The 21,881-nt window shown below is 35.9% G+C and overlaps 1 protein-coding gene across 2 annotated transcripts in view; it reads right to left on the reverse strand.

Annotated features, from left to right (window-relative positions):
* Positions 1-4,263: 4,263 nt before the first annotated feature.
* The window catches only part of LOC135094612 (TRPL translocation defect protein 14-like), a 35,161-nt gene continuing 17,543 nt past the window's right edge, over positions 4,264-21,881 (reverse strand). For both annotated transcript variants that reach the window (XM_063994855.1, XM_063994856.1), the window contains exons 10-12: positions 21,308-21,515; positions 20,607-20,788; positions 4,264-7,990 (exon numbers count right to left, since the gene is read on the reverse strand). In XM_063994855.1, coding sequence (XP_063850925.1) covers positions 7,734-7,990; positions 20,607-20,788; positions 21,308-21,515 — 647 coding nt within the window. In that variant the 3' untranslated portion in view covers positions 4,264-7,733. The remainder of the gene's footprint in view (positions 7,991-20,606; positions 20,789-21,307; positions 21,516-21,881) is intronic.

A 21,881-nucleotide genomic window follows, 5' to 3' on the forward strand; every position in this document is an offset into this window, starting at 1 on the left:
GTGTGTGAGAGAGAGAGAGAGAGAGAGAGAGAGAGAGAGAGAGAGAGCTTGGCAGGCCAGCACACCACAGACAGGTAGAGGAGTCTTGTGGTGAGAACCCATTGCTACATGTAATACAGTTCCTCAGTAAAGAAGCCAGAATTCGTCAGTGTTGTCAGTGTGCAGCAGCAGCAGCAGCCGGGTAGCGCAGGGCTTACATAACTACCGGCGTGCACAACTTGCTTGCTTCAGCCTCCTGTGAGTGGACTGTGCTTTTGTGTGACTTCCTGTTTTGATTCTTTGTTTTATTACTGTTGTAGCTTTGTGCAGCACATCAAAGGGGTAATATTGAGTGACATTGTGTTTAGCCGTGTAGTGCACGCCGTCCACTGCACTTCCGGCCACGTCTCAGGAGTGAAGGAAACACTTGTTAGCCATGGAAGACATCATACATTAAAGGAGAACAAGAATGAAGCTGGACATTGATGGGATAACTAAATATGCTAAGATGACAAGCTTCTGTCACTGGTATTGATAAAATATGCATATTATATATATATATATATATATATATATATATATATATATATATATATATATATATATATATATATATATATATATATATATATATATATATATATATATATATATATATATATATATATATATATATATATATATATATATATATATATATATATATATATATATATATATATATATATATATATATATATATATATCTGTGTGTGTGTGTGTGTGTAGTAGTAGTAGTAGTAGTAGTAGTAGTAGTAGTAGTAGTATAACATTAATGATTCAGATGAAATACCTACTTATTTTCAATGGCTGCCTTACTCTTACTGGATTCACACTTCCCATTTGTTCAGTGCACACTTACGCCCAGTAATGTCTGTCACCGTTGGTGAATGGCGCTTGTCTTATTGTAATTGATGTGTAATTCTGGCGAGCTTTCCTGAAGACTTTGTTGTCTGATTAGGACTCAGCAAGGCCGCAGACATGATTAATCAATTTCTCATTAATGCTTTTCCTCTTGAAGAATAATATTGATAAAATTTGTAACTTTTTTTTATTTTACTTTCCTTAACTTTGTTTAAATGTGAAATATTGTTTCCTATGAACACAAAATATTTGACGCACAATGTATCTCCTTCAAGTAAGGTACATATCTCTATTATTTGGTAAGAATTTCGAGTTTAAACAGTTTCTCTCTCTCTCTCTCTCTCTCTCTCTCTCTCTCTCTCTCTCTCTCTCTCTCTCTCTCTCTCTCTCTCTCTCTCTCTCTCTCTCTCTCTCTCCATGCAGCGTATAATGTATCGGCAAGCCGCGTGACGGGTGTAGGCAGACCGCGCGGCGCAAGACTCCGCTACACTTGGAGCCTATGCTGCTTCTCAGTGTTTGTTGCAGTTGCCAATTACATTAAACCCTAAAAAAAAAAAAAAAAAAGTTCCTAGAAAGACGGAACTGCATAAAAATACCGAATGTTAGATGGATGTTGTGGTAAAAAGACGCGTTAAGGCACTAGAAGACGCAACCTGGGAAAGACTGAGGAAGAGACAGACAGACAGACAGGTAGTTAGGCACATATAGATATTGATTGGCTGAAGAAAAAAAAAAAAAAACGCCTCGTCATCGCAGTCATATGGCGCCGAACAAAAAAAGTGCTTAGTTCCATGAGCCGGCAGGCACTGAACCCTTGAGGGACAAGAGAGACTAAGATGACACAGTCGACCACGCTTGCGCCACTGCGACAAGATGATTACCCAAATAGACCAAAATAAAGACTTTCCCGACTTGAGCTACTCCCGTTCTTACATACTTTTAATGGTTTAAATGGAATTCCGCATCTCTCCAAGCCTCATCAATATCCGGCCTTACTTTCGACACATTTCACCAAGGAAATGCAAGACGGCAAAGTTCGCGGATTCCAAACACTTGAATTGTACTTCATCAAAGGCTAAGGTACTGGATTTTCATGAGATGGAGTGGAGCATCCAGCTGGTACAGGAAGAAGTCAAGAGCCTTGCCATTGGTGGATGTGAGGTAGGATATGATTCGTGGCTCCTGATTGTCTGTAATGTATGTGGATGGTAATTTGCTTAAGAATTTTATAAGTAGTGAATTGCATAGATATAAAATTCTTAGGTCTTGAGAAGAATCCAGTTGGCCACTAACTGTATTACAAGGAAACATTCACGCTGACATTATAATTATATCATAATCATTCATACTCGTTGTAACAAAACAAAAGATCGACCTAGGAGATTATAAACGAAATGTACGGTACGTAGTCTTTGTGTTAACAGTAATATGAAGACAAAAATCAATAAAATAAGATAAAATAAATAAATGAAGAAAGTGAATGACAGATAAGTAAATGTATAAAGAAATAGATAAATAAATACACCAATGAATAAGTAAATAAATACATAGATAAATAAATAAATGAACAAAAAAATCGAGGACGAAAACCTGCAGAAATAAGCATGAATAAATAAAATAAATCAGTATATAGAGTAAACAAACCAATAAATTAAAGGATAGAAAATAAACCAAAGAGGACACGAACCCATAAAAAAGACAGATTCCAACACTCCCCTTGTGAAGTTGTGATGGAGTAGACGGGACTAAGTGTGACGCTGTGTTTTCATCTTTATCTTCTTTGTTTCACCCTGTCCCTCACTACCACAACGACCCACAGCTTTAAAAGTGACCTGAGTAACTGTGAACAATTCGTGTGTAGCATAATATATCCGTAACAAAGCGAAATGAAGTGAAAAGTAGTCAACCCGCACTGGTGATTTGCCTACTCTGTGTGGCGAAGGTGGCTGGAATTGACATGCCTATATTTTAAAAAGGACTGCATTTTCAACGGACCATTCCCATTGAAGGTAAGAACAGGTCTGGTTTTGGTATACAATTAGTGAAGGAATAATTGTTTTGGTGGTAATTAAGGAGGTATGTGTTCTGAATGGAGGTGTAAATTACACCTCCATTTTATATATATATATATATATATATATATATATATATATATATATATATATATATATATATATATATATATATATATATATATATATATATATATATATATATATATATATATATATATATATATATTGTTAATTTGCTATGTGATGACTTTTCTTTATTTATTTTTCCTTAGTTTTGCAAATTGTTGACTCATTACAACGGGACATTGGTGTGGCGTGTTTTCAATGGAGATGTGATATATTTGTTGTGTTTTTGGGATGGACGGATCAATTTGCTGTAGAGTGACACGCAGCACCGGAGGATTACTGGTGTTTGTGTGTGATGTGGTATTATTATAGCTGAAAGCAATGGCAAGTCTTCAGAACAAATACTCCAGACTACTTGCCAGCATTACTTAGTTTCCAGAAGGATATATATATATATATATATATATATATATATATATATATATATATATATATATATATATATATATATATATATATATATATATATATATATATATCCATGCAGGAAGAGCACCAGCCAAGGGCAACAAAACTCCAATATAATAAAGTCCTACAGAGATACTGGTCCCTGAACAGATTCGAAAGCGTGGGGAAGGCCGATCCAGCTTAACTCAAGATCTGACTTATCGGAACCCAGCACCTGCATTTAAATTCCCGGACCCCAGAGTACTGAGCAAACCTCCCTGCAGCACGATGGGTGTCCAGACCGCACACTGCTGCACCCACACCTCTTGCACGTACCATTTGCTGACAGATTTGGCAAGGTTTTGGTGCTGTGGCTTCCTCACTCTGTTCCCCTCCACTCCACCCACATTCATAGTTCCGGAATTTGTAACAGTTATACCACACAACGCCCATCAGTATTAACCCTGTTATTGCAGTGGTTGTATTCTAGTGACATTAAGAGGAGTGAGAATGTAGTTAGGTAGATTAAAGAGGAAATTAAGCCTTTCACTGTGATATAGAACAGTTTGCGCTACTAAAAGCAATGTTGAGATCTATCTGAAAGGGATGAAAAGAATACGTTTTTACAATTTGAAGCCATTATAATGTTTGAAGATGGCTGTAGAATGAAAAGGAATGGCCCACAGTGATTAATTAATGGTTAATGGAAGATGCACCAGGTAGCTGTGAAAGGGTTAAAGATTGTGCATTTCAAAGGCTACAGGTAATATGCATAGTACAAAAAATGAGTGAAAATTGGCAAGGGATTATGGGAAAAAATAATGTAATAGATAGGTTGAGTAAAAAACATATATTAGTTAAGATTTGTGGCTTTATTAATGCAACAGATCAGAAAGTATTTGAAATCTTGATAAAGTACATTCCTTTTTTTTTTTTTTTTTTTTAATATTATAATGGCACTGTATTGTGATGAGGTATTGAAGTGTTGGTTTAAATATTAAGTACCATGTGTCTTGTTGGTCCAGTGTGGGTTTTCTGAACACTGGTGGTCATCTCTGCTTGAAAAAATAGAATTAAATAAAATAAATAAATAAATAAATAGAATGAAATAAACAATTAAATAAAACCGTTCATTATACAAGTCGACAGTACTGCATGTATATAATTTACTTTCCACTTATTCGATCATGCATACTGTTTGCCTCGTATGGATACTGAAAAGAAAGAAATATGTAGGTAAATATGAATAAAAAATATAGCTTCAAATTTGTAAAAGATGTACTGTTTCATGTTTTTTGATGTATATACACACTGTTATTCATGTGATGGGCTGAGTGTAGTCTATTTTTCATATTACATTTTAGAAAACTGGCTGGAGAGAGAGAGAGGGGGGAGGAAGGAAAAAAAAATAAGAAAACATACAATTTGTTTCTATGAAAAGTTAAAGAAAATAAAAAAAAAGTGGCCTGGGAAAAAGAAAACAAAAGATGAAAAAAACCTTACTTAATTTTCTTCCCCCCCAAAGAAATCAAGGAAAGAATTCAAAAGCAAAACAAAGAAAAAGTGGCCAGACAGAAAAGACTAAAAGTTGCCTTCTCAAAAAAAAAGTTAAAGAATGGAAAATAGATTAAAAAAGATTTAACTTCCCCTGTTAAAAAAAAATAAAGAAAAATTGTCGTAGGAAAAACAGAATATAAAAGTAACCATAGAAAAAAAAGCTGACTTAACTACCCTATCCCCCAAAAAAAACTTAAGTAAGAATAAAGATCAAGATAGCCAGTTGAGTTCCATTTCCACCCATCATCTACCATAAAGTCAAACTGAGACTTGACAAACATCTGCTTCAAATAAACACATGACTATAGATTACATATGCATAAATATATGTCACTAATAAATATGTCTGTAATGTTCTATAAATACTATACTTCTCTGAGCAAATATATATTTTTTAATCACACATGCGCATCTCATTGTCACTTGTACACACAGACACACAGAAGTAATACATTCTTCTCTCATACACACCACACCAATAAGTAACACAGTAAACACATTGCTGTACTGTATGTCATGAAGTATGTGGAACTAATACAGAACACACACACTAACACACACAAGCATTGCCACTCTCTCACTCATTAATTCCTCTACACTCTCCTGTCTTGTTTTGAATACCATGATAAACTAATATGTCTCCTCTAACCCTTGATAATAAGGAACCAGATTTTTATTTGGTATCTTACACTTCCATGATGGCAGAAATATATTAGTTTGTCACACATTTCATAACAAGATCAGAGGGAATGTGTAGGCCAGTCAGTGAGTGGGCATCAGTTGGCGGCAGTGTCGGGGTGCCAGTTGGTGTGTCCCCGTTTCCCTGTGTCCTCACCTGCCCCAATTAGCTAAGGATCTGGGAGGAAATACAGGTTACATTGCTGCGTGTTTCAAAGCAAAGCCACATGACGCACAGTACAGCAGGAAATATCACATTTACACACAAGAGAACAATAACACATAACACATAACACATCTTTCTTCATATCACACCGAAACAGGAACAAAGAAATGCAGCAAAATACACTATAAAGGATATGATATGGTGATGCAGTACTAGAGTTTAATTACATCTGCTTGTAATGCCCTGTACTTGAGAAACTGATTAAGCCTTTCATATAGTGACTCTAGGTTAGGTTGGGTTAGGTGAGGTGAGGTTAGGTCAGGTCACTTCAGGCTACATTAGTTTTAGTGAGGTTGAGTTAAGTTAGATTAGGTCAAGTGAGGTTTGGTGAGGTTAAGTTAGGTTTGGTTTTGTTAGGCTAATTTAGGTTTGGTTTTGTTAAGCTAAGTTAGGTTGAGTTTTGTTAGGATAGGTGACGTTACTTCAGCCTAGGTTAGGTAATTTCATGCTGGATTAGGTTAGATGAGGTTAAGTTGTGTTTGGTTCTGTTAGGTTAAGTCACCTGAGGTTAGGTCAGGTTAAATCCAGCCACTTGCACAGCCTGAAGTGTTGATCAGCATATGCAATTGAACTCCCATCATTACCACCACAAATACAGTTGGCTCAGTAAGTGACATCACATTCTATAAAATATATCACTAGCTTCACTTCCTGACATACTTAATGAGCCCGCTGTACATGTGACAAGATACAGTGCTGGGGTACTTGTCCACACATGCACACACACACACAGGGGGAGTAGGGTAAATATTTATATACACATACACACTGATACCTGGTTTATTTGTGGGGAAGGTTTGTATTGGTGAGAGAGAGAGAGAGAGAGAGAGAGAGAGAGAGAGAGAGAGAGAGAGAGAGAGAGAGAGAGAGAGAGAGAGATTTTGCATATATTTTGATAATGGAAAAATGTATGTGTGTGTGATTGTGTACAATAGACATACATACATACATACATACATATCATTAAAAAAAAAACTGATAAAACACACACACACACTACATTTAGGCACAATATCACAATAATTTATGCATATAATAACAGCATTAGCATTTCTATTATCACTCATTCTACGCATAATGATTCATCTATTTACTCATTTCTTCTGTCCATTCCTAACTAGAGTATTCTGTATTTGTTCCTCCCTTTTATTCTTCATTTATGCCTTATTATCTTCCTTTCTTTCATTCTCCTTTTCACTTATTCTTTCTTTTCTTTCTTCACTCCTTCTTTCCTTTCATTCTCTTTTTTATGGCTTCCTTATTGCCTTCCTTCCCTTTATTCTCATTTTTATTACTTCCTTCCTGCCTGGCTTTCTTTCATTCTTCTTTTCTTCCCTTCCTTCCTTTCTTTAATTCTCCTTTTTCTTCCTTCCATTCTCCTTTTCATTCCTTCCTTCCTCTCTTTCATTCTTCTTTCCTACATTTCTCTTCAACAATCAACAAAACCACCTCCATCCTGTTTGCCATTTCAGAAACTCTCAGATTTCTTTCCTCTAGGATTAAAACCCAAAAAATCATAGATAAAAACTCCTTTATCTTGTTCCCCTTTAAACAAAAACTCTTGATCCTATTCCTCGTTAGATTAAAAGCTCCTTATTCTCTTTGTCACTAGATTAAAATGCCTGAATCCTTTTTTGTCATTTGATAAGCACTCCCTGATCCTCTTCCTCACCAAATAATAATGGCCGGATCCCCTTTGCTGTGAGATAGACACCAAAAACCTCTTCGTCATGAACTAAAAACACTTAAATCCTCTTCCTCATTTGATAAACCTTTCCTGATCCTCTTCCTCATGTAACAAAATATCCAAAACCCTCCCAGATCCTATTCCCATCATCCACACAGCCTAAGATCCACCGAGACTAGTGTTCCGGCGCATTAAACCCATTAGTGATCCGGATGGGAGTGGCTGCCACACACACAGGGTTGGCCGGGGCAGATCCCACTACCAGCTCCCCATCCTTGTTCCTCATCTCCATCTCACAGGGCAGGATGGGGTTGTAGGGCGCTATGGAGGCCAGGGTGGAGTTGGGGGACGTGTCGGGGCGTTGGCGGCGGTGCAGGTCAAGGTCTGAGCTTGGGCAGGATCCACACGCTGGTTCGTTGTGGTCTGCAGCAACTGTGGGGATAGTCAGCTGGTTAGGTTAGGTTAGGTGTTTTGTGAGGTGGGGTTAGGTTAGCTTAGGTTGGTGTTTTTGAGAGGGGGATGTTAAATTAAGAGAGGTTATGTTAGGTTAGGTGAAATTGATATGTTAGGTTAGGTGAAATTGAGTATAAGGGAGAGAGATTAGGTTAATTAATAATGTTTTTTGTAAGGTATAAGGTGAAGAATGATTAAGTGCAAGGAAGAGAGGTTAGGTTTTGTGAAGTGGTGATGTTAAGGTGAAGATCAAATGATTGGAAGTGAATAAGTGGTAGAAAGAGAGGAGGTGAGGTGAAGGAGTGCATTGTGAGGTGTTGAGGTGAAGGTGTGTGGTGCGTGAAGTGTTTGTTGTGATGGAGCAGTGAGAGGAGAGGAAGTGCTGTAGAAGTTTATGAAGGAAGGAAAATATGTGTGTGTGGTTGTATTGTACAGTAATATGTGAACTAAATATAATTGTTTTTGTGTAGCATTTGGCAAAGAAAAGAGAAAAATGTGTTTAATTGATTGTACAAGTGTATGATGAAATCTGTAACACAGTGGAAGGAGAGAGAGAGAGAGAGAGAGAGAGAGAGAGAGAGAGAGAGAGAGAGAGAGAGAGAGAGAGAGAGAGAGAGAGAGAGAGAATTACTGCATGATTTAAAATACAGTAATAACTTAATATGATATAAACTGTGACATTTGGCAAACCAGGGAGAAAAAAAAAAATTACCACTACTGCAATAGGCTTTTGAAACATGCTGCTACATCACTATGCACATGTACAAATATGCACTTATATAAAAAGTAATATTTCCTATCTCAACTGAATGTGGGGTTTTTTTTTCTGAAGTATTGAGATAAAAAAATGCTAAAAAAAAGTTGGGGAAATTAAAAAAAGTCAAAGTGCCATTTCATTAAAAGAAAAAGTAAGAAAAAAAAAAAATAAAGATTTAAAATGTCTATTAAGGATGGTGGCAGATCTGTACATGACAGAGTGTTCTGATTCACCCTTATAGAAGCTCTGAATCTTTGTAACGTGACAATAAATAGTAACATTAATACTAAAAAAAAACACTTAACCAAAACAAAACACTGCCTATTTAGGCAGACAGATAGACAGACAAACAGGCATGAATTGAAGATGACTGAAGGAGGCATACTCTTCAACAATGGAAATAGACACACTAAAAAAAACTAACCTAACCAAAACAAAACACTGCCTATATCTGTATTCATACAGACAGACAGGCAGACTGACGGGCAAACATGCATAGATCAAACTTGACAAATAAAGAAAGATTGATACTCTAAAAAAATAAAATGAATAATAATAATAGCTTCCAAAATTAAATAAAACTCCTTATCTCTGCATTTAGACAGGCAGACAGACAGGCAGACATGCAAAGATCACAAGTTATTAAGAAAACAAGTGTGTGTTGACAGAACCAGAGGAGATTATTACAGTAAAAAACTTGACAGAGCCAAGACAGAACCAAAACAATATTGCCTAACTCTACATTTATACATTCATACATACAGACACAGACAGACTGACTGACTGACCTACAAAGATCACTATAGATTATTTGAAGTGTGTTGCTAAGAAGTGTGTTTTGACTTCACTTTTGTATTCTAAGATAGTCAAATATATCACATTTATAAACCAGAGTAACATAAGGAACTAGAACACATATATATATATATAGCTAATGTATTCTGATATAAGACATGTATTTTATAAACCAAAGTTAACATAAAGAAGTCTGACACATTTAGGTATTATGTTCTCAGCAGATCTTCTCTATTTCTTTTATAAACCAAATTAACATAAGGAAATATAATAACACATTTAACTATTGCATTCTGAGTAAATTAAATATATACAGTAAAATCCCTCTTATCCGGCATCAATGGGACCGCCGACATGCCGGATACTTGAATATTGCTGGATACTTGAATAGAAGTGAAATTATGTCCACAATCACCACCCTACACTCACGCATCTTACCATAACAAAGATCAGCTGATCTTAATCAGCAGCTGATCTGATCAGCTGCTTAAGTGTAAGCACAACACGCTTCCTCTTTTCTACAACTTTAGGCATGATGAAGGCGTCAGGCGATAAACAGTGCACATGCGGGACTGAGTCACTGAGTAAACACAGTGCAGTGGGCCGCAGGTGGCACGAAGCAGTGCGCTCTGGTGGCGAGGGGACAAAGTATGCCTCGCACGGGAATTTTAATCGATTTTATGAGTACACATTGATTTTTTATTGATTTTAAGGCTCGGGGAAAAATGTGCCGGATACTTGAAGCTGCCGGATACTCGAATGCCGGATGAGAGGGATTTTATTGTATATGATATACATCTCTCTTTTATAAACAGAATTAACATAAGGAAGTAGGAATAACATACAACTATTGTATTCTAAGCAAATATAATACAACGCTTCTCTTTTACAAATCAAAATTAACATAAAGAAATATCATAACTCATTTAACTATTGTATTCTAAGCAAATTTCTCTTTTATAAACCAAATTAAAGTAAGGAAGTAGAAAAACCATATAACTCTTGTATTCTAAGCAAATATAATACAACACATTTTATAAACAAAATAAACAAAACCAACATAAGAATTACAACACACTCAACTATTGTATTCTAAGCCAGTCTAATACATCTATAATGCAAGGGAAGAATGAATAACTTGTATACCTCTGAAGCACACAGCAGCAAGTAGTGAGGCAGGCAGGGTACTGTTATGTAGAGTGGCAGTGTGACCCTTTAATGGTGTAGTAAAGATAGCAGGTTAGTGGTGCTGGTGAAGGCAGCTGGTATTAATAGTCAACATGGGCATGCATTAGTTGTTCCGTGTGTGTGTGTGTGTGTGTGTGTGTGTGTGTGTGTGTGTGTGTGTGTGTGTGTGTGTGTGTGTGTGTGTGTGTGTGTGTGTGTGTCCTACATACTACTAGCTTACCCAAGCACTACCTGTATATTCTGGGTTGGCATCCTCATCAACGCACGGATGGGGACAATGCAGTTTAGGAACTTTATTCTGAAACATTGCTCTTTCACCACGACTGTTTTCACTGTTTTCAAAGGCCACAGAGATGATTAGCTGGGTCCTCAAAACTCCTTCTCCTTTAGTAATATAGAAATCTTGTTAATCTGTCACTTGAATCATAAATAACACCCTCAAAAACCCATATAACTTCAGCTAGAGCCTTTTGAATATAGTGGAGTCGCAGTGTGGAAGTGTTTCAGAATACAGTTCGTGACTCAGCATAAGTAACATTGAATAGAATGAAAGAGATATGATTAACTTACATTTATACTCCCAGAAACATGTGCTGATTTGGATTTTCTCCCACCAGTGAAAAGATAAAGTAAACTAAAAAAAAAAAAAAAAAAAAAAACATTCTCCTACCATTCAAAAAAAAGAAAAAAAAACAGAAAAAACATTATATACCCAATCACTGAAAAAAAAAGAAATAAAAAATACATACAAAAAAAATATTAAATTCTTCTGGAAAAAAAAATAAATAAAAATAGATAAAAATATATACATCCTGCCAGTGAGGCATTATTGAGGCAAGGTGAGGGAAGAGGCAAGGTATACAACACTCACCTGTTATAACGAGCCATGGGGGGGAGGGGGAGAGCTAGCCGGCCACCCCTGCCTCTCACTACTCCCTACAACACTCCGCCGCACACTGGGATAGCCTAGCGTGTCCAGGAGGGAGGGAGAATGCCTGTGCTGCTTGTGTTGTGTCTGGTGTTATTCTTGGCTTGCTCTATTTTGGTGTCACAGCTTGGTTTGGTAATTGCTTCTTCATCTTTTTTCTTTCATTGCATTAAGTGCATGAGTTTGTTGGGTTAAGTTTGTGTGTGATATTTGCTGTATGATTCCAGGAAAAGTTTTTTTTTTTTTCTCAGTATTATTTTTTTTGCTTGATTTTTTTTGGGGGTGGTCAAGTTTGTATTGTGTTTGTGTTGGTGACTGTGACTACCCAGGGATTTTTTTTTTCCGTACAATTCTGGGGCCAAGTTTGTGTTTGTGTGCAATGGTGGCTGTATGACTACCCAGGAAAGTTTTATTTAGTTATTTATTTTCACCTGCATTTATCTTTATATATTCAGCAAAGTTTTTTTTTTTTTTTGTTGTTTTCTTGCCTGCACTTTTCTGGGTTAAGATTTTATTTTTTGTATTATTTTTGTATGACTACCCAAGAAAGTTTCTTTCTTTATTTTTTTTGTGCTTTTATTTTTTTTGGGGGGTTTCAAGCTTTGGGTGTATGAAGCCCTGGGATTCTCAGTGATGCAGTGACACCCCCTGCATTGCTCGGCACTCAGCACACACAAGAACACAAGGGTTGGTGCAGGAAGCCGTCAGGCCTACATTTGGCAGTCCCGGTATTAAACGTGGCACTCTGTTTCCAACCGTCATTGCCATCCACAGATCGGTCTAATCTTTCAAAGCTCCCTAATGACTCGGCACTACCAGCCTGATTGCCGAGTCTGTTATTCATCTACCACTGTTTGACAACCAATTCCTTCCCATCTCTTTTTTAAATCTTGAACCTATCTCCACCTGTCATCCCCATCCATAAATCTGTGTAGTCTCCTTTCAAAGCTCTGCACAGACTCAGCACTAACAGCCTGATTACTGAGTCTGTTGCATTCATCCACCACTCTGTTTGAGAACCAGTTCCCGCCTATCTCTGTCTTGGGTCACACAGGAGTTAAATCACACGGGTTATTGTTTAGAAAGGTGATGAAGAGGGTTGTGGTGTATGTATATTTATATTAAACTCAGAAAGATGCTGTTGCTTGTTAGTCTGCAGCATTCCGTCACATACATTGGTGTCTTTGTAACACAGGCGGCAACAGTTGTGGTCTGTTGTAACACGAGTGGTGTGTGTGTCACACGCACGTCCTATATGAACCAATACACAAAATATCACCTATAAATGTTCTCTAGTGACAGTCAAACTCTAAAGGAACTAGTACACAAAACATAAGCTGAAACTTCTGTAATATTAGTTCACACTCAAATCCTAAAGGAATCAACACACAAAAACATAGCTACATTTTCCCTAATCACAGTTAAGTCTTAAGGAAACTGATGCACAAAAAAGAAGCAAAAATTTCTCTAATCACAATTAAATCTTGAAGGAACCAACACACACACACACACACACACACACACACACACACACACACACACACACACACACACACACACACACACACACACACACACACACACACACACACACACACACACACAACAACAACAACAACATATTTTAAAATTTCCCTAATATGAACACACAACAAAATTCTAGAATAATTAATAACAAATGTAGATAATATAGAGTAAAAATTTTCCTCAATAGAATATCTTTACAATTGTGCAATCATTCATTCACACAGCACGTTAAAAGAACGACCATTCCTTTAAGCTTCCGTCTGAACAGCTGTAACAAACGTATGTAGTGTGAGAGTAAAGACATCCTAAAGGAACACCATCAATAAGGTCACAGGAAAGAGTCATTCTATTAGAGTTCTTAGGTGTCATAATACACAAAATTGCATTCATTAATCACAAACTGGATTAATAACACAACACTGCATTCTTACCTTAAACGAATGAAAAGAATAACATTGCTGGCATTAATAACAGACGTAAAACTCCATTAGTAATTTACGAACGGCATTTATGACAAAGGACTGCATTAACATCTTAAAAGAACGACACTTGATAGAGAGAACCTGATAAAATAGCTATCCTAAAAAAAAGATTATGAACAGACTTACTAAGAAAATAAAAGAACTATATTATTAACAGACAGGTCCAAATTAATACCTAACATAAATAAAAAGCATTATTAACACACACACTAAAGGAATAACATTATTAACACACAAACCAAATTAATTATGACTCAAACACACTGACAGGCGCTGTCACTTGAGTACCTTCCTGTCACACTGCTTGCATTGTTAACACTGACGATTTGTTGAGTGTGATTCTCTCTCTCTCTCTCTCTCTCTCTCTCTCTCTCTCTCTCTCTCTCTCTCTCTCTCTCTCTCTCTCTCTCTCTCTCTCTCTCTCTGAGTATAGATAAGCACTTTGGAAACTGATCATAAATTCAATGTAATGTGAAATTAGTTTATTTGATTTTTAAAATTCTATAAACAACTGAAATTTTATCTTGCAAAAATATTCAATAAAATAATAAGTAAAATGATAAAAAAAGTTTATCTTGCAAAAATATTCAATAAAATAATAAGTAAGATAATAAAAAAAAGTTTAACGGTTTAATTCCGACAAGTGTAAATTGAATGTAATGCCAGATTTGTCAGTTTTGAGTATTTTTGAAAGTAAAAACACTGAATTTCATCTTGTCCCCCAACAGTAAATAACAATACTAATATGTAATAATGATAACCACAAATAACCACAAATTAAGAATAATGCAAAATTAGTCAATTAAGTTTTAATATACATATGTATTTTTAACTACGAAATACTGAATCCTACGTTCTGAAAATTGTTTTATGTTGCAAATTTCTTTATTTTCTGTTATGCATTGGATGAGGTACTTCTGTGCATTGTGTTATGGATTATGTAATGTTAGGTGAGGCCAAAGATCAGGTTTTGATTTGCCTGTTGAGATTGACAGTGGGTTCCCTCACATCCACCTGAGTGACACAGAGGGAGAGAGGCAACACAGCAAGCCCAGGACAGGAACACAGCCTGACAGAGAAGGTACAGGTATGACGTCACCTTCAGCTAATTAAATCACACTCAAAAGTATCATACAGAAAAGTAATACAAATAGTCACACGTTCATTTGTGCAACTCATCGACACTATAAATATTCCTGTATCCTTCCTGTCACTCCAACACAAACCTTCTACTTTGTTGTCTCATGTTTGTTTGTTTTATCTTAGCATTACAAAGAGTTTTAAAATCCTTTCTTGTGACTTACTAATAATATAAATACTTCTCTTTTTTTTCTGCAGTTTTATAATCCTTTCTTGTGATTTACTAATAAAAATACTTCTCTTTTTCTACAAAGAGTTTTATATCCTTCTTGTGATTTACTAATAATATAAATATTTCTCTTTTTTTTCTCTCTCTAGAAAGAGTTTTATATCCTTTCCTGTGACTTACTAATAATATAAATACTTTTTTTTTTTTTTTTTTTTTTCTGTGTCTCAGTAACTCTTAAATCTTCTGCTTCCTTTCCTGTGTCATGTCAATGGTTAACAACAATAAATTAACAACAATAAATAGCTTTGTTTCTTTCCTTTGAATGGTAACTCTTGTAAATCTTTTCCTTCCTTTCCAGTGTAATGTTGTGTTTATCAATGACAATATAAATAGTTTTCATAGTTTTCTGTGACTTGATAACATAAAAAAATAGTTCTACTTCTTTTACTATGACTTTACTCTTTTAATTCTTCCCACTCTTGTATTATGTAATGTTAATTGTTTATTAGTAACTGTATAAATAGTTTTGTATCCTCTGACTCCATAACACTCATTCCTTTCTCTTCCTGCCCGGTGTTAGTATTGTATTGTTAGTGTTATGCTTCTCACTGGTCCCATTCACACTGTCTTTTTATCAGTACCACAGCCAAGACTCTTAATATTATAGGTAGTTGTAATATTGTATCTCTCTCTCTCTCTCTCTCTCTCTCTCTCTCTCTCTCTCTCTCTCTCTCTCTCTCTCTCTCTCTCTCTCTCTCTCTCTCTCTCTCTCTCTCTCTCTCTCTCTGTTTTGACAGAATTCTTTGTATATTTTTTCTATAATCACCTGTGTTTTATTTATTTATTTTTCAAAAAACAAAACATGCTTGAAATAATCCCAAAATTCACTTCTTCCTTTTCTTCTTTTTCATCAAATTTCTTCCTTTCCTTCATCTTTACCCATTATTATTATTTGTTTAGTTTGTTTGAATTTCACCACTGCAACACATTTCACTCAGAAAAACAACAAGGCAATACAGCAAGAGTGAATCTACACACACACACACACACACACACACACACACACACACACACACTTCAAACCATAAACACAAAACAAGAGAAAACAAAAAATATGTTAGGCTAGTAATAATAATAGCAGCAACACATAATAGTGATAATATTAACATATTCTTGACTATTCTAATATGATGATGACAAGCAGAGAAGTACAGCATGTATTTTCTGTAATAATACACTCCTTTCTGCCTATGTATGTATGTACGTATGTTTAGTTATGTATATTGCACCAAGGCCTGAGACATGACAAATGTTAGATATTTTTCACTTGTATTACTGCAGGAAAGATGCACAGCTGTAGTATTCCTTGTATTCTGTTTGCTGTATTTTGTATCTTGTATAGCATGTGTTTGGCTCATCAGGGGTGCTTTCCAAGGCCACAGAGATGAATAGCCAGGTTGTCAGGGATGTTTTTGCCCATTGGTGGTGTCTAGTCTGTTAAACTCTCACTACAATCATGAAAATTTTTATTTGGCAGGGCACTTTCTTCTCCCAATGCCTAACAACTTCAAAAATATAAGTATTGTAGTGTGTAATTTTCTTTTTATCCTAACACAAACAACTGTTTCGTTTACATTCCAGCTTCTTGTTTTGCATGGCACTTTCTTCTCTCTCTGCCTAACAACTTCAAAAATACATAAGAAAGTACTGTAGTGTGTTATTTTTTTTTCATCCTGACACAAGCAACTGTCTCATTTACATTCCAGCTTCTTATTTGGCATGGCACTTTCTTCTCCCTCTACCTAACTACAAAAACACAGAAAAGTTTAAATAATACCCTTTTTACCTTAACACAATAAATTTCTTTTACATTTATCGTTTGTAGCATAGCACTTTTTTCTCCTCTGCCAAACAACTTCAAAAACACAGAAAAGTATTAGTAATTCCCAAACACGTAACTTCCTTTCATATTCCTGTCTTTTGTAGCATAGCACTTTTTCCCTACTGCTTAATAACTTCAAAACACAGAAAAGTATCTATAATTCCCGAACGCAGTAAATTTCTTATACGTTCCTGTGTTGTTAGTGTGGCACTTTTTCCTTCTTCTATCAAACAACAGACACACAAAAGGAGGATATTATTTTCTATGTGCTCCAACACCACCAACTCTTAGCACCATTTTTATTATATTTCTCTCAGTCCTTCCTCTTTCTGATCTCTATTAAGTTCAAAGACACCCAAAAGTAATGTGTTATTAACTATCTAATATCAGCACTTCTTATATTCCAGCATCATATTTAGTGCAGTTTTTTTCTATCCTTTTTCCTCCTACAGCAATCTCTCCCCTTCCTGTAATCTTTCTATCCTTCTTCCTACAGCAATCCCTCCATCTAATCTTTCAACCCTTCTTCCTACAGCAGACCTTCCTTCCTGTAATCTTTCTATCCTTCTTCCTACAGCAAACCCTCGTTCATCATCACTTAATCCCCTCTGCACTTCATACCAACAGCTGTCTCTCTCTCCCCTGCAGCAATACACTTCTCAGGTATCCATCAACTGTATCGTTTCCCTCACACACTGGTCACCCTTAGCATAAATAGATGTTTTGGGAGGTTGTGGTGGCTATGAGACTCTGAATTTACAAATGGAATGTAGAATGAATTTATGTTGACTTTGAATGACTTAGGGAAGGAAGGAAGGAAGGAGGGAGAAAGGGAGGAATAGGAATCTGGGTCCATCTTCGGAAACGCTTAGGTCTCTCACCACGACTCTTTTCAAAGGCCATGGAGATGATTAGCCAGGTTCTCAAGAGTGTTTCTCCTGGTATTAATGTAGAAATCTTATTAATCTGTCACTAGAACCATAAAACACTCTTAAAAACTTGTGTAGGTTCAATTGAAGCCTTTTGAATGTAGTGGATGTGCAGTGTTGAAGGGTTACTAAATAGGGGCCTTCGTAGAAAGGTAGGGTGTGTGTGTGTGTGTGTGTGTGTGTGTGTGTGTGTGTGTGTGTGTGTGTGTGTGTGTGTGTGTGTGTGTGTGTGTGTGTGTGTGTGTGTGTGTGTGTGTGTGTGGGAAAGGGAGGCAAGGTGATGTGTTAAAATGCATATATTTGTGATCTATAACTCCAAGCTTCTTTTAATAAACTTTTTTGAGTGTTGGAAAAGAAAGGAGACTATAAATCATTTGCATATTTTCCTCTTTATTGTATCTGTTGTATATTTCTGTATATTTGTTTATTTATTTACTTTTTTGCCTCATTAAGAATTTTTTTTTATTTATTTCTTCAAGTTTTATTCTTCATTCTGTTGGTTCCAAAAACATTGAATTTTTAGCCTTTTTCCTTTTTTTTTTCCCCAATAAGAATTTTTTATTTATTCAAGTTTTAGCCGTATCTCCATTTGGTTGATCTAGATAGAGAGAAAAGACAAAAGAAAACATTGAATTTTTAGCAGTTTTTGTTTTTAATAATTACATTGGTTGGTGTCTAAACAGAAAATGTTATGATGTGACTAACACTGCTAATAATTGTTGTGTATTGTGCAAGGTTAGCTCTGTATGTTTGTGTTTTTTTTTTGTTTTTTTTTTTGTTTCTATGTACAAGAGTTTTTTTTTCCATTTGTACGATGGACATTGATGTACGAGAATTTTGTGTATCTGCGCATCATTTTCCTTTTTGTTTTCTTTCTAGCTTTTTTCTTTGTATCTCAGTATAAGAATTTTTTGTTTTGCTTCACTTTTTAATGACTGGAGCATAAGCAGTTAAATATAAAACAGTTATTATTTCAAACACTATTTTTTTCTGTAATTGTTTTATTTACTCTATCTTTTGTTATTTTTTATTTTTTTAAGAATGACATCAAAAGTCTTATTTTTCATTGTAAGTTTTGTCTTTAAAGAAACATAATTGTTAATTGTTTTTCAACTAGTACTTTGTATTATTTTTAAGAATTGCACTTATTTTAAACTACTATCTGTGTTTTGACAAGTTTACATTAAAGAGCCTTAAAATAACTTCCAAAAGATGTACTAATTTTCAAAATAGGTTCTTAAAAGATGTACAAATGTTCAAAGTACACATTCTAAAAAAATGTATCAGTTTTTTTTGAGTGCTTTTCCGAACTGTACTTCAAGAAGTCTAAAAGGAAAATTAAGATAAATAAATAAATAATTAGAAGTAGGAAAACTGTACAAACTTCTCATCTATTTTCACTTACTTATTTATTTATGCATTTACTTTTATTTATTTACGTATTTACTTTTCTTCTTTACGTTTGCAAGAAGCGTCAGTGCATTAAAAGAAGCCTTGAGGCAAATCACAGGAAATGAGAATCGAAAAATAATCTCCATCACTCTTTCTTCTTATTCAAAATGCACAACAACCTTTTAAACACCAGTGAGGCCGACACCACCACCACCACCACCACCACTACTGATATGCTGTGTAGTGATGTATTAGATTTGGGAATAAGGAAAGTATAAGGAGGAGGAGGAGGAAGAAATATTCATGATTAACTCTTGCAGGGAATGACAGACTGATGTAAGACTTGAAGAATTTAAGTTCTTTTTGACACATCCTGGGAAAACAGACTAATGTAAATGAATAATAGAGATTTAAGGATGCATTGTGTTCAAGTCTGCCATAAAAACTCTTCCTGGCAATGATAAACTAACATATGGCTTGTGTTGAAAGAGCACTATGAAAGCAACACTGCTGGGAACAACAGAATGATCAACACTTCAGGAAATTGAGTGAACTAAGTTGTGGATGTTAAAATGACGATGTGTAATAAATAAATAAATAAATAAATAAATAAATAAATAAATAAAATAAATAATTAATCTTTTAACAGCTCGAATGAAAAAAATCTTGATCTTTTACTACTTTTAACAGCTTTATGTGTGGAAAAAAAATCTTGGTCTTTAACTTGTGTGTTGAGCAAAAATGACAAAAAAATTATTGCTTGCCTTACTTAATCAGTTGTTTGGTGAATGGAGTGAACAAAACAGGTATGAAAAGGTCTTGGTATGCTAGTCCTGATTTTTTTAACCTGCCCACGTTTCAAGCCAAAAAAATCTGCTGGAAGACTCCTGCTCGTTATGAACTGTAAAACTAGTGATTCAGCAAATACAGTGAACTAAGGAATGTGCATAAACAGAGCAATGTATATTAAAAAGTCCTAATTATCATCCACATTTCAAACCAGAGCAATGTATATTAAAGAGTCCTAATTTTCATTCACATTTCAGACGAAAAACTTGTCACCAAAGTCACACATGCTGTAACTGAAGGCCAGCAGCTCGGGTAACAGTGAACCAAGAACCAGCAGTAAAAAATCTTGATGTGCATTAAAAAATTCTCACCAGCATTTCAAACCTAAAACACAAATAAAACCAGGAGGAACAGCCACACTTGCTTGTGGAGAAGAGTGAGGCACGGCTGGGAGCACACAGGAGTCCCATGGGTGCGTAACACACCACACGCTGACACACTCTACCTCAGCACACACTGGTATTAATTGAGCCTAGGGAAGCAGGGAGTGGAGCAGAGTACAGCAGGGTATGGTGGGGCAGGGTGGGGCAGGGTGTGTTGCTGCCAGACTGTCTAACCTGCAATGTTGACACAGAACTTGTTGGTGACGCCCCACTCGTCCCGCAGGCTGAGGTTGAACATGGAGTAATCGGGCCGCCCTGTCACGTCACTCTCTATCTTGAGGAAGGAAGGAAGACGACGCTGCAGCTCCTCTGATGACAGAGTAGTGTACGTCTCCAGCAGGATCAGACCCTCACACCTTTGGGGAACAGCGTGGTTAGGTTAGGTGGATGGGAATGAACGGACACCATGACTATTTTCAAAGTCCACTGAGATAATTAGCTGGGTTCTCAAAAGAGTGTTTATCCTATTTACCCTCTGAATATGGTGGACTTTTTGTATTGTTTGGGTTGAAATTACATGATTTTAGGAAGTTTTATTTGCTCTCTCTTAAAATCTGAGTTATTTATTGTGTCCAGTAAAATTATGGATCAACAATACTCTGGTTTCATGCTGCAGTTAATAAATTCCAAGACATCATCCAGATTCATTGCGACGAGACAATTAACAGCGCCAGAAGCGGTGCATGAAATCTTTATAAGCATCTACAACAAAGAATGGAATTAAAAAAAGAACAGATTTTACAATTTCTACCCAGTTTAAAGGTTATAGGAGGCTTTAGAACAAGTAAAAATGTATCAGTGTGATTAGTAATTAAGAAAAGATGTACCAGATGGTAGTGTAAGCATTAATACTGTAGAAATCTAAACTCCCTTACCTCTTATGGCAAGGCTCCTGGTAGATGTCCAGCTGGAAGTACTGGTTGTTGTGAAGGAAGCAGCGCCTCTTCTTGTATATCTTGAGGTGATGTTCATCCATCTGGGCAGACATGTTGGTCCAATCCCTCTGGCTTATGGGGGTCTTAACCTCCACGATCTGACCCAGCTGCTCCGGCTTGCGAATAGTGTGTGTGTAGCTGTGGTGCCCTGGGGGGAGAGAGGTTAGGTTAGGGTTAAGATCTGTTTTGAAGTAAGATAGAAACAAAATAAGAATAACAGCAACAAAAACAAAATAAGTGGTGTTAGTAGTGTAGCTGTGATGGCCTGTGGGGGAGGTTAGGTTAAGTTGGGTTAGGTTAAGATCTGTTTTGAAGTAATACAGAAGCAGAATAAGAATAATAGCAACAAAACAAATATAACAGGTGTTGGTAGTGTAGCTGTGGTGGACTGGGGGGGAGGGGGTGAGGTTAGGTTAGGATCTATGTTTTGAATTAAGAATAATAACAATAAAAACAAGAATTAGAGATGTAGTAATGTAGTTGTGGTGGCCTTGGGAGGGAAGGGAAGGTTAGA

The sequence above is a fragment of the Scylla paramamosain genome, chromosome 46 (assembly GCF_035594125.1).
Source record: "Scylla paramamosain isolate STU-SP2022 chromosome 46, ASM3559412v1, whole genome shotgun sequence".
NCBI lineage: Eukaryota > Metazoa > Arthropoda > Malacostraca > Decapoda > Portunidae > Scylla > Scylla paramamosain.